General features: G+C 35.2%; 1 protein-coding gene across 16 annotated transcripts in view; it reads right to left on the bottom strand.

Moving 5' to 3' along the window:
* The window catches only part of ESRRG (estrogen related receptor gamma), a 581,036-nt gene that overhangs the window by 205,390 nt on the left and 363,114 nt on the right, over positions 1 to 12,532 (bottom strand). The window contains exon 1 of one of the 16 annotated variants that reach the window (XM_073221269.1): positions 7,469 to 7,704. The exons of 14 other annotated variants lie outside the window; for them this stretch is intronic. In XM_073221269.1, coding sequence (XP_073077370.1) covers positions 7,469 to 7,524 — 56 coding nt within the window. In that variant the 5' untranslated portion in view covers positions 7,525 to 7,704. Of the gene's footprint in view, positions 1 to 7,468; positions 7,705 to 12,532 lie in introns of those variants that run through there. One more of the 16 variants, XM_017649421.3, reaches the window with a different exon arrangement.

The following is a 12,532-nucleotide window of genomic DNA, read 5'->3' as shown; positions in this document are numbered from 1 at the left end:
TATTAACTGCCTTGAAAAGTGTACCTTTTAAAACATTTTAACTCACATTGTGAGTATTAAAAGGAAAGTACATATATTTATTTAATGAATCCTTTGTCTGAATTCTTAAAAGTCATTAGAAATTAGTAAAATCTTCCTTAAGTACATGAGAAAAGATTTATCACATACAAAGATACCAATCTGGTCCTGGAGGAGAAAAAAAGAATTTAGTATGCTCTCTTTTCTGTGCATAAGTTCTTCACTTATTTTTAAATTTCACTTTTTGCATATTGAATATGTGATACAAAAAGAAAGCACAGGGTTTGTTTCTTTCCCAGAAAATATATGCAAAGTAAAACAAATGAGAGACGTCCCTTGTTAAACGTGGATCGCCCATCTTCATCCTGATCTCCCACTGAAGTCTTTATTTGCTTCACATAGAAAAGGAATGAGGTTCACCACTTCAGAGACTTTAAAAAAAATTAAAACCTACTGTGACTTGCAAGATAGTAGAAAGATTTGAACAAGTTTGTTATACTTTTTGTGTGCGTAAAACTCATTAGTATCCATGTGATCTGTATTCTCAGAGAGTTCTAAAGAGAAGTAAGCAAGCCAGCTGGTTTTCACTACACTTCTACTAGCCATCAATCTCTGATATAATACAAGAATTTATTGGTAGCTTCCCTTTTATTTAGTACCATCTTAACCAATTGTTTGCGGAGAAGGTGTATGATAGAGCAAAGTTGAATGGACACATCTGTGATATGCCTGACAGCCCTCAGTATGCCCAGTATTAATTTGTTTTCTTTGGCTAGGTAAATGCTGTCAAAGCATATCACACATAATGTGTACTTCCAATCAAAATCATGAAAAGTGCATATGAAATTTTGTTTCACTAAAAGCAGTATGAGAGGGTAAAGAAAAATGTATCTGGCAAAAACTGCCTTTTATAATTAGAATATAATTTTTTTTAATAATTAAAATATAAATTTTCTTTTAAGGTGTTTTCCTTTACAATGCAATCTGATTGTAGGTAGGTTCTCCATGAGTCTAACACTTTAAGTATTTAATAGATTTTAAATGCCCAAAGCCGGTGTTTTCCTTTGCAATATTGTGTGAAAGAATTCCATATAGCCAGCCATAGGTTGCATCTCTAATGGCTAGTGTTGCATGTTATATATCTATATTCAAATGCACAATAAATCTATGCCAGTATATCAAAATGGTCTTTAACTGACCAGTGAGAAATTAGTTTATTTAAAACTATATCTTTTCTTGTATGCTTTGCCTTAATGAGCTATCTTCCAAATACACATGTATTTCCATATATCAAAATGGCATAACATTTGAAGACATCAAGTATAAAAAGCATCATTCAAACATTTCAATAGTTTTTTAAAATTACAACAGGGTTGTATGTGTGTACATACATACAGAAAACACAGAATCTCTCTATCGTCTCAATTTGATGGTCTTGTATAAATGATTAGAAAATACATTTGGAAAACACAGAAATAAAATCCAAATCAAGAAGAAAAAAACATCTGGAGCTTCTGTAAAGAAAAAGTGGAAAGATGTGTTTGCTAAAACTCTGAATGGGAATTATTTTTAGTAGCTGGGGTTTCCTAGACCTTAGAAAGTATAAGCCTAAAATGAACTTGAAACAAGCATGAGATGCCAGGTAAATCCTTCAAAAGGCAAAAGGCAAAAGGCAGTCACTTATCACCTTCAGATAATAAAGGGGCTAAGTTTTATCTGATGGACTTGCATAAAGAAACAGCAGGGGGTTTTCTAAACATAGAAACATTAAATTTGTTAAAATGTTACACAAACAAAGGTAGGAAATGAATCTAGGAATTTAAACAAGAATATGAATTAGAACAAGAAGTACAATAGACAGAGCATGTGGATAAAGTGTTTTCTCTCAACACTCAGATTTATTAAGCAAAATCACAGACCTTTAAACTTAAATTCTTGGACTAAAATTCAAAAATTTTGAAACCTATGATGCACTTTGTAGAAATATAATAGTAATTCTCTTTATTTCCTTTTAGCTAAAAAAAACCCAATGACTTATTTAGGTAGTGCTGATAAATGAAATTCACATTTTGCATTTCTTTGAAAAGCTATCATGTTTACATTCAGATATATTTGTCATACCTAATGGTATAAGAAAAATAATGTAGCCAAGAGCTAATTCAAAACGGTGTCTTGGATATGGGCCCAAACTATTAAATTATGCATTTAATATTAGTAGCTTATTTCCTATTTTACCTATTATTTATGATTACTAGATATTGAATTTTGGGAATATAATAATTAAACATTTATAAAATAAGAAACAAATTTACTTACTAGAGTACCTGTTACCTATCTTTTATATACTACCTAAGCCAATTAGTTTAAAATCAGACCTGGTAAATACCTGAAATACTAATTCCAGTTTAACACCATACCTCACAAATTTAAGTGGCAACTAACTGATTAGAAAAATACTTAGATCCACTTTATTATATAAATGTACATGAATAATCTTAGCAACACACCCATATTCCACATATATACCTCATACCACATAGAGATGTATTTCACATGCATACTACACATGCACACAAATACACACGTGTGTGTGTGTTCAACACACTGTTTGGATTTTAAAGTACTTTATGTGTATTTTTTACTTATAATGGTATAGATCATGTATATCCATATACACATAGCTATGAAAATAATAAACAACAACTAAACATACAAAATGCAATAAGAATGCCAAGCTGCACTCTCAAATATACACATAAGTATGATTGGAAAAAGAGAGCCTAAATATTTCACTGTCAGACAACGTAGAGAACTGCAATTCATTTCTATCTCATGTGCTTTAGGACAATGACAATTTAATACAAGGCCAGTGGATGTAAAAGAGATAAAAACTGAACAAACTGTGCCAGTATAATCAAAGATTTTCTCCAGAGAGCTGGCTGGGGCCAGAGCTCATATGCACTTAGAACAGATCAGCATTGTATTGTTTCTCTCTTCCATGAGTTTGCTATGAAGCAAATTCAGAGCAAGGCTTATCTGCTGCGATGACTGCAAAGTTCTACTGAGATGCCTCAAATGCTCTTTGCTTATTTCTCAATGTTGGATAAATGATTCAAAAAAGTTTATTTGGTATCAATTAGTTTAACAGAAATAACTGCTATTCATTACTACTTGTATGATTAAGTATCAATCGTAAGTACCAATTTTAATTTACTTTATGACATAATATAAGCAAAACCTTCAGCACTGAGCAGCACTTTAGAAGTAAAACAAAAAAATATTTTGTTTAGTCACTAGGCTAAAATAAATGTTGAGGAATTTTTCTCAAGTGATACAGACTTGATAGTGGGCATTATGCCTACATTCCATAAGAGAGACCTCTTCTTTGTCTGTAGTTCTTGCAAGAGTGACGTATTGTGAAAGTATTGTTAAATAGACTCATAGAGAACTTACCTGCCCTCTTTGATGAATAGCACCATGTATCTAAAATTAATTGCAAAAGTATGGCCCGGCTAATGAGATGGTCCTTATCTTTTCTGAGCACAGGAAGCACAAGTATTTTTCTCTGCTGGCTCAATATTTCACAAAAATGCCTACAGTGTTATTAACTAAGTAAAAATCTGATTACAAGACCTCAAATATACAAATTATCATAAATTCTAAAAGATGGGAAATCTGGAGTTAAAACTGATGTCTTGCAATATTTTCTTTGTAAACCTTAATTTCTTTTCTTTTTTAATTTGAAAAGAACAACAAAAAATATTTTCTTTGGCTTCTATTAGCATTTTGAAAAGCTGAATTACAATACCATTCTTTATAAGACGGCCAATGTATATTACAGGTCAGACTAAATCAAAGAAATATATCAAAGACCGTCAATTTAGAATGAAAAACATAAAGAACAATGATACCTTCTTGGGGCAAAACACTGGAAAAATGATCATCCATGCAAGAGAATTAATGGATATCCACAAGGGCTTTGCTAATAACATGGGTTAATTACCGCTGCAACACACTAGGCTCAGTAAATAAAGCAGCAGTGCTATAAACACATTAAGATGAGAAACCATCACTGTAAGAACCAGCCAACGCTATCACACTTGCCTCTTCCCAGGAAAAGGAAAGCTCTTTTCCAGCCCTTTCTGTAAAAGGAGGATTTCTAAACTTACCACCAAATGTGTATAGGGTAATACATAAATATACTGACACAAAGGGCCGGTGAAACAGGGGGTGCCCATCATTTACTCACCACTCCCATTCAACATCTATTCCATTAACTCAAGAGGAACACTTTTTTTTGCTTTTACTCCCCGGAGAAAATGCATATGTTACATAATATACGCTGTCTGGCTATTTCGACTATATACATTTTGAGATAGGTACAGTGGTTATTTAGATTTTATAAAACATAGAATTAATTTGTTCACTTTAGTGATGTGATGGGCAGAGTTACAAGACTCTCCACTCTCACAGCTCAAGAACACTCACCCCTAAGTGCGGCTGGTTGTCACTTCTAGCAATTTACAAAGAAATCATCTGAAAACCCCACCTACACCACCTACCTTTAAGGGAGCAGGTGTTTTCAACAGATTTACAGAGAAGGAACAGGAAGAAAAAAGTAGTATGAGGTCCAAGTCTGGGGTTTAAGTATTCCTTCTTAGAAAAATAAACTTAAGGTGTCGGTTCATAGTTCTGAAATAATATCATATCTAAAGTGACAAGCAAGCTCTTGTCATTTTTTAAAAATATATGCCCTGCTTTAGATTTTTGTTGCTTCTACAATTTCTCTTTCCTGCCTTTTTTTATCCTACATATTTTGACATTACAGTATTACTTTTGGAGAGTTGTAGTTCAGTTTTGTCTAGCTCTTAATAAGGACAGACGAGGCAATGAAAAAAAAAATTTTTAACCCTGAAACAGAAAAGAGTGGACCACACAAAATAAAACTTAGTAAGCTCCAAACAGGAGATCTTAAAACACATTATCTGTTCAGTTTTTAGTGTCTGAATTTCAAACGATCGGTCTAAAATTTACTGAACTGTTCCTTCCTTGTCTTGCCTGTTTTGGAGTGTTTCAATTGCCTTTCCTTCTTCCAACAGCTGTGACAACTGTTAAAACAGTCAGTAAAATTAAGTCCGCTCTATAATCCTGTAGTCAATGTTACATTTTAATCAGAGGTTGAACGGGATTCACGTGATGCTCACACTCATTTAGAATGATTAGACTGAGACATATGTCAAAATGAGCAGATATATTATTTTCATCTATTTAGGCTATCAGTTCTTACTGCTATTAAATGTGAAACAAGCTTTCAAGTATTATGTTCTTTAATGTGCTGGCACATTTCCTAAAATAAAAAAAAAATAGACAGTTTATAGGTTAGCATTTTAGGCTTGCCTAACAGTGGTCCATGAATTGTCTGAATCTTTTAAACAGCCTCCGAAGCAGAAACAGTCAAATATCTTCCTCTGAAACTGCATAACTCTGGTTTCATTTCTGTGTATACACACACATGATGGGGTTTAACCCAGTACAATTACTATGAATATTAATAGCATGTATAAATTCTGTGGTTTATTAATTGAGACAGAGAGGCAGATGCGTTGCTTAGCATTAGATCTTTCTGTCTGTCCAGTGAACCACGTAACCAACACAACTGCATCCAGACAATAAATCTGTATTTTTTAAAGATGACTTTTAATTGAGCCAAAGAGTAAGCTAGTTTGAATCTTGCGCCAAAGCCAAAAGGACATGTGCCCTGATTTCATTTAAATGCATCTGCTTTAAGAGGCTTATCCAAACTAATTATTCAAATTAGCTATAAGAGGTTAAATGCAAGGGAACTACTTTAAAAAGAAGCCTCTGGGGGATTTTTAAAGTTTTTCTTGTTTATTTATTTATAAGAGAAAGTTCAGAATCTGGGTGAGCTTGGATAATGTGTTGTTCCTCACACGAAGGCATTTTAGACCCTCCAATTCCACAGCCCCAGGTGCACTAACCTTCAAACTACACTCGAGTGGGCAGTCCTACCTTTGTTTATTTTTCATTTTTATTTTCAAACAATTTAAGATTGTTTCTTCCATGGAGTGTTTCAAACGGATGCAAGTGCAGCCTTCCAATCCTTCAGTACCTCCTAAGTCCGTCTCTTGGCTAATATCCCTTGTGTGAGTGTGTATGTAAGTGTGTACGTGTGTGTGAGCATGCATTCATATATATACACACACACTCACACTCATACACACACGAGCAGCCTCTGAGACTACAAGCTACTTTTCCTCTCTTTAATTACACAGCAATGCAATATGCAGTCACTAAGGACAGCTAGTGGACATCTACCTATAATGCACTACCTCATCTGCTGGAGTTTTACATTTTCTTCACAATCTATAGAGAGAAATGTTTGCTAAGAGCACTCTTTTTCAGAATGATAACAGTTGGTATTCCTGTAATGTGAAAGCAAAGCAATATAACTGACTCAACAGAAAGATGGACCAGTGACAGCTCCCGTGATGTACTAATATTTTATCTTAACAGTGGGTCGAAATTAAGTTTATGACCTACTCATTTACACAAGAATGCCTAATTTACTTCTACCTTCTCTCTCATTTCTCTCCTATGACTAATGATCCAAATATATATATATATATCCATGTGCATAAAGATATTCGTAAATACAAATTAAAGCTGCATATAAGAACAAAAGTACTTTTCTTATTTTCTGGACACGATACATGAAACAAATGCATACTCTCAACATTGTCTATTCAAGGGAAAATTTTAAAAGTCACTAGTATGTCTTCTTCCGTTTTTTTCTCCCCTTAAATATTTATAATGTGTGAAAATCTCATGTTACTTAATGGACTGATTTGTCAGTTAAGTGCTGACTTAACGCTAACCATGCAAATAACATTATTCTAGCCCTGTGCAATTCAGGGCTAGTTTTTAAATTGTTCTCTGAAGGAGAATTAGTAAATGTGCAATTTTGCCTCTAACTCTGAACCATAAGAAATGACAGGGAGCCGAAAATATCTGTCAAACTGCAAATACATAAGAGGCACTCAATAGTATAAATCATTTTGAATATTGTATTTTAAAACATCTTTCCTTGGGAAAATGGGTCCTAGTAAAAGATGCATTTTAACAGTTCACTAGGCATTTGTGCCAAGTGCCTATTCTTAGCACCTGAATAAGAAGTGACTGTCACACAGCTGTTTTACTGACAGTCGTTGAGCTTTGCCTCAAAGGTAACATTGTAGTCAGAGAACAATTCTCGACTTACTGAATTAGGAGATCACCCTCAACACAAAAGGCACAAGACAGACACAAACAAGCACTCGTGCTCACGAAATACCCAGGGCATTACCTTAATCAGTGTGCAGAGATACATGCTGTCCACCCCCACACACGCACCCCCACGACGAGTTTAAAAAGGAAAGAAAAAGGTACCTACTCTTCCTCGTAGTGCAGGGTAAACGACTCAGGAAGGCAAAGTTCTACCGAATCCATGTGCGACCGGCAACCATTATTTGTGCACCCCAGCTATAAATCAAAGTTTCCTTGACAGAGCACAGCGCAATTAACACAAATGTTCTCCTAGTGACAAGCCTATAGGCGCAGCCAGTTGGGACCAAAGCTCTCACACTCTCCTAATCAAGGACTTAAAGCCCCGATTGGAGCTCATTAATATGAAGTAGGGCTTTACATATGCAGTCCCACCGGCCCAGCCGCGCAGCCGATTGGGGGGCCGCTGCCCAATCAGGAGGGAGGCGACGGGAGGCTCCACGCAGCGAGCGGAGCCAGGCAGGTAGGAAGGGTGCAGAGAACCGGCGGGGGCTGGAAACCGGGAGTGGAGAGAAAGGGCTAGGACTGGAGAGATCGAAGCGCTCGCAGTAGAGACTGTGAGGGTTTTTTTTTCTTTCTTTCTTTCTTTCTTTTTTTCTCTTCTTTTCTTTCTTACTTTATTTTTCCCCCCTGGGAAGCTACAAAAGAAATATAACTAACTTAACTCTGTAAGCACTGGAGGGATCTGTCTGGTTTCTAACCTAAGATCTATTTTGCCTTGAAAAGAAGAACTCACGCAGATTCAGTTAATTTGGCAAAGGATTCTGCGGAAGGTAGAGAATTAAGTTTGTCCTGCCGCGCTCTGTGTGTGTTATTCCCCTGGGGGTTGCTGCTTCTTTAGTGCTGTACTTGCTCATGTATTCGTAATCGTGTCTGTTCCTGCTTTCCTGACATATACTGGGCGTTTGCAAAAGCGAAACAGGCTCTTAAATTGTCCTAGCGCGTGAACTGGGCTTGTCATCTCTGAGGTGGAATGCAGTTTTACACAACTACTACAGAAGAGGATAATAGTGCTGCAATACAATTTGGGGAGGATGCCTATGTAAATTATATGTGTAAACATTTATTTGTGTACTGCTGTCTCACCACCTATAGATAAACAATGCATAGCTTTTCAAAGCAAAGGTAAACAACTGCAGGACAGATTGGCTTCTCCAGTTACAGGGGTGGGAGACTTGATGGCTGGAGGGTAAATAGTACATACATTACATCCATGGCAGTACATTGTGACAAAATAAAGACTGCATTTTTTGTAAGGAGAGAATTACTGAACAGGGCACTAAAAGTGTTCTGAATCTTGTACTTACCTCAATATAAGCTTCCAAACTAGGAGGCATATACAAATATATATAGTTTTACTTCAAATATCAGTTTTCAAATAAAACACAGGGTACATATTTGTTTCTATACGTAACACACTATGAATGCTTTAAAACATTTTTGTAAATAGAAGAGTCTGGTTATAAGAATCAGTTTCAAAAAGATAATTTACAAAACTAAGACTATTCCATCAAACAGTATTTTTCCTACAACAGTGTATAGTATGTTTTTAGCATCTATATAACAAAGAGTTTTCTTAGGTCCTATTTTAAACTACAGGTTTTGTTTTGTTATGTTTTTTAATTCTAGCAAATGTATTGGAATAGATTCCACCTATTTATGGCAAAATGATAACTGCTACCTTGTGGAGAGTAGAAGACCCACAATTTTGATCAAATTCAGCCCCATTGCTTATTAACCTTTTGCACCTCAGTTTTATGTGATATAAATAGTATAATGTTTGAGATCAAAATAAATTAGTTTTGATATTCAGTGTGTGTTCAATTCACTGAATCAGAAGTCAGCTCTCTCTGTTAACCCTCTCAAATGTTCTAGGTCTTTAAAAAAACAAAACACTAAAATAGAACAGCCACATTAAAATTCTGAATGTAATAATGACAGACATGATTTGGTCCCCCCATAGAAGAAACCAATTTCCCTGCCATGTATTAGCCATATCTAAGACAGGGGTCTGATTCCATTTGATTTGTGGTCTAAATGCATACAAGTTTCTAGATAAGAACTCACATAGCAAAAACTGTGCCTGAGAATACTGTATAAAAGCAGGTAGTAAAAGCTTAATTACCAGTAGCATTATGCTGTCTATATTGTTAAATGTGAACTCTGCAATTAAGATGTAAATTTGGTTGTGAGCAGTGAATTAAAAGAGCTTTGAGATGTAGAAGAAAATTCAAGCCTTCTGCAGACACCCGGAAAAAAGAAAGATTTGTCTATTCAATCTAAAATGAGATGTGTAATCATTTTATACTTAACAAAATAAAAATACAAAGGTATTTGAAAAAGAAACATGATTTTTCTAAAATATACTAAAAGAAATATGGGAGCTAACACTGCATTGGAAAGACAGAAAATCTTTGGTTGAAGGATTACTATCTTGATTTCTGAATAAACTAAAATTCTCAGTGATTAGTAGATCCAATTGCACACATTTTTAAAAGATATACCAAAAATAGAATTTCCTTCTTCCTTTGTCCAGAGACTTTTTTAAATAATAAAAATTATTTAATATACTCAATACATCTTAACTCAACACATTCAGATTTTGCACCTGTGCAGAATCCTGTACTGTATTCAGTTTCTTTGCATTATCATGCTGTGACAGAATCTATTACTCCTTTGAAATGGCTTTTTAAAGACAAGATTTGTAATCAAGTATATAACAATAGACCTTAAGTTACCATGTTTTATAGAGTTATCTTTTATTTCCCAGAATTTTCTTATTTTCCTTTGGGTACTTATTTGTCACATTATGAACCATATGATTTTGTTGGTATATATTTTTAAACACATTTAGACTCATATTCATGTGTTAAGTCCTTTTCTCTATGCTTACAGAGATACATGTGCAAACATACAGGGTATAGTCCCCACTGGTCTTTCACTAACCATATTTCTTCTATGCAAGGTACAGGGGCCACCGAGCTAGCCGCTTCCTGAATGGCCAGAAGTATACTAGGTTTGTACAGCTGTTATGTTTTCCCCTTGGGATCAATGTCACCTTTACAAATCAAGCATCTAAGATCATACCTACTGTCTGGAACCCAGTTTTGCCAATTGAAAATTGAAAATACCATCTACTGCGCTAAACTTGCATGACAGCTTCGAGAGTATTTTCTAGGCACACAGCTTAGTCATCTCAAGAATCCTCCCTGGTCACTGAGTTTTCTCATTTGGAAGGAAGCAATAGTGGATAATCACAGGAAATAAACACACTTTGGGCAATACTGAGCATAAACTATTAAGACTCTCAACTACTAAAAGGTATGGGGCAAAAAGCAGAACAAACAAATAGATCAACAGCCTAGAATAAACACATATTGATCACCAGTCTGTACACTTTACAGTCATACCACAAGGAGTCTAGCAGGAGGACAAATGGAACCCAACAAAAGGGACTCTTAAAACTATTTCACAATGAATATTAATAAATTAGTATCTGTCTATTGCACAGCGCATTAGGCCCTGGGCCCATGCATATTTTCAATCTCTTCTTCCTTAAACAATACAGTCACAATTTCCAAATCACTTTATTCTCAGGCCCCAGCTAATGTCCAGACACCCACCAGAAAATATACTTCATTTCCATTTGAAGAAAAACAGCAAAAAAAAAACCCCACAAAACTCAAGTGGAAATAAAAGGTAGATTCCGGTTGTCTATACCGGGAATTTTACTGTATTTTAGTCAGAATCATTTCCTAAAACATCTCCTAACACCAAAATTTTTTCTTGTGAAAAGGTAATGAGAAATGTTTAGTCTTGCCATTATTGCGTAGTAATCGCTATTTTTAATTCCCCCTTGCCTTTTCAGAAATATAGAGAACTTTGTATAAAATGCTTATAGTTGTCCCACCATTTTTTAAGCAAATTTTGGTTTTATGCTGCACATTTGCCATTTGTTAAATATTCCAAACTAAACAAGGCGTAACACATTTAGATGTTCAAATCACACTGTCATCTACTTTTACGGATCTTTCCTAAAGATGACAGAACCTTTGAAAAGCTGTTTAACTTTCTGAACCATCTCCGCTGCTGTCTTTAATGCACTGGGGTAGCAGTAGAATGTATCATACTACAAAAAAGCAAACCAAAAACTATTACAAACGACCATCTCTGACTCTAAAAGAAAACCCACAATGGACTTCCCTGGGAAAAGAACCTTGATGGGCAACGGGAGACTCAGGCACCAGGCTCCCTTCTGCCCCCCTCAGGAGCCATGTGGCGTGGGCAGGTCACCTCACTTACCCGTCCCTAGCTTCCTCATCGGTGCACTGGGATTTCTTTTATGCTGTAAACCTGCTTAAGATCACAGCTTTCCCACTGGGAACATGAAGACCTCTTTCGAAGTCAGTAGCACTACTTTATATTACCACCAAACCTCTAGTAAACCATCATACGCCAATTCCTGTCGCCTTTCATTTCTAGGGCACAGGCTTTGATATTTAAATTATTGTCTCCATTGACAAGAAGCAATCATTTCTATTGCAAGTGATCGCTTCCACAGAAGCACTGATAAAAGTCTTTCCTTTTGACAAACTTCTTGTCCTGTAAATCCATCCCGTATCCAAATTACTGACACCAGGTAAAAAAAAAAAAAAAGCCCATTCTCTGGGGAGCAATTACTTCACCTCCATAACACACCAAACTATTTTCCCAGTGTATTTGTGAAAGTGGGGGGAAAAAAATCAAAGATAGAGAAACTAATAGAGGCAATCTAGTTTCTGTTTAATTAATTCAGGATTATTTCACTTTCATTTTGTCAAGCTAATAATATACATGGTAAAATGTCAGTAAAAATCAAAATGAACTACAGTCATTCATATGGAAACCTAACTTTAGTTATGTTGTTTTTCTGACATGCCTACCTAGGTAAAATACTGAATGCATTTTATAGCATCCTACAAGCTTTCTATAATCTGTATGGCATGTATTTACAGAGCAATAGTTAACATTTTGAGATTATACATTAACAAGTGACTTGCAGTTATATTCTTTCCTGAGTGTTAAGCACCACGAGCTAAATGCAGAAAACATTCAAGGTCAATGTTCCGTTTTAGACCTTTCCAGGCAGATGTAATATTATGATAATCAAGCTTAAAATATTCCTATAGAAAGA

The sequence above is a fragment of the Manis javanica genome, chromosome 14 (assembly GCF_040802235.1).
Source record: "Manis javanica isolate MJ-LG chromosome 14, MJ_LKY, whole genome shotgun sequence".
Lineage (NCBI taxonomy): Eukaryota > Metazoa > Chordata > Mammalia > Pholidota > Manidae > Manis > Manis javanica.
This window is presented reverse-complemented; position numbering and strand designations above follow the sequence as displayed.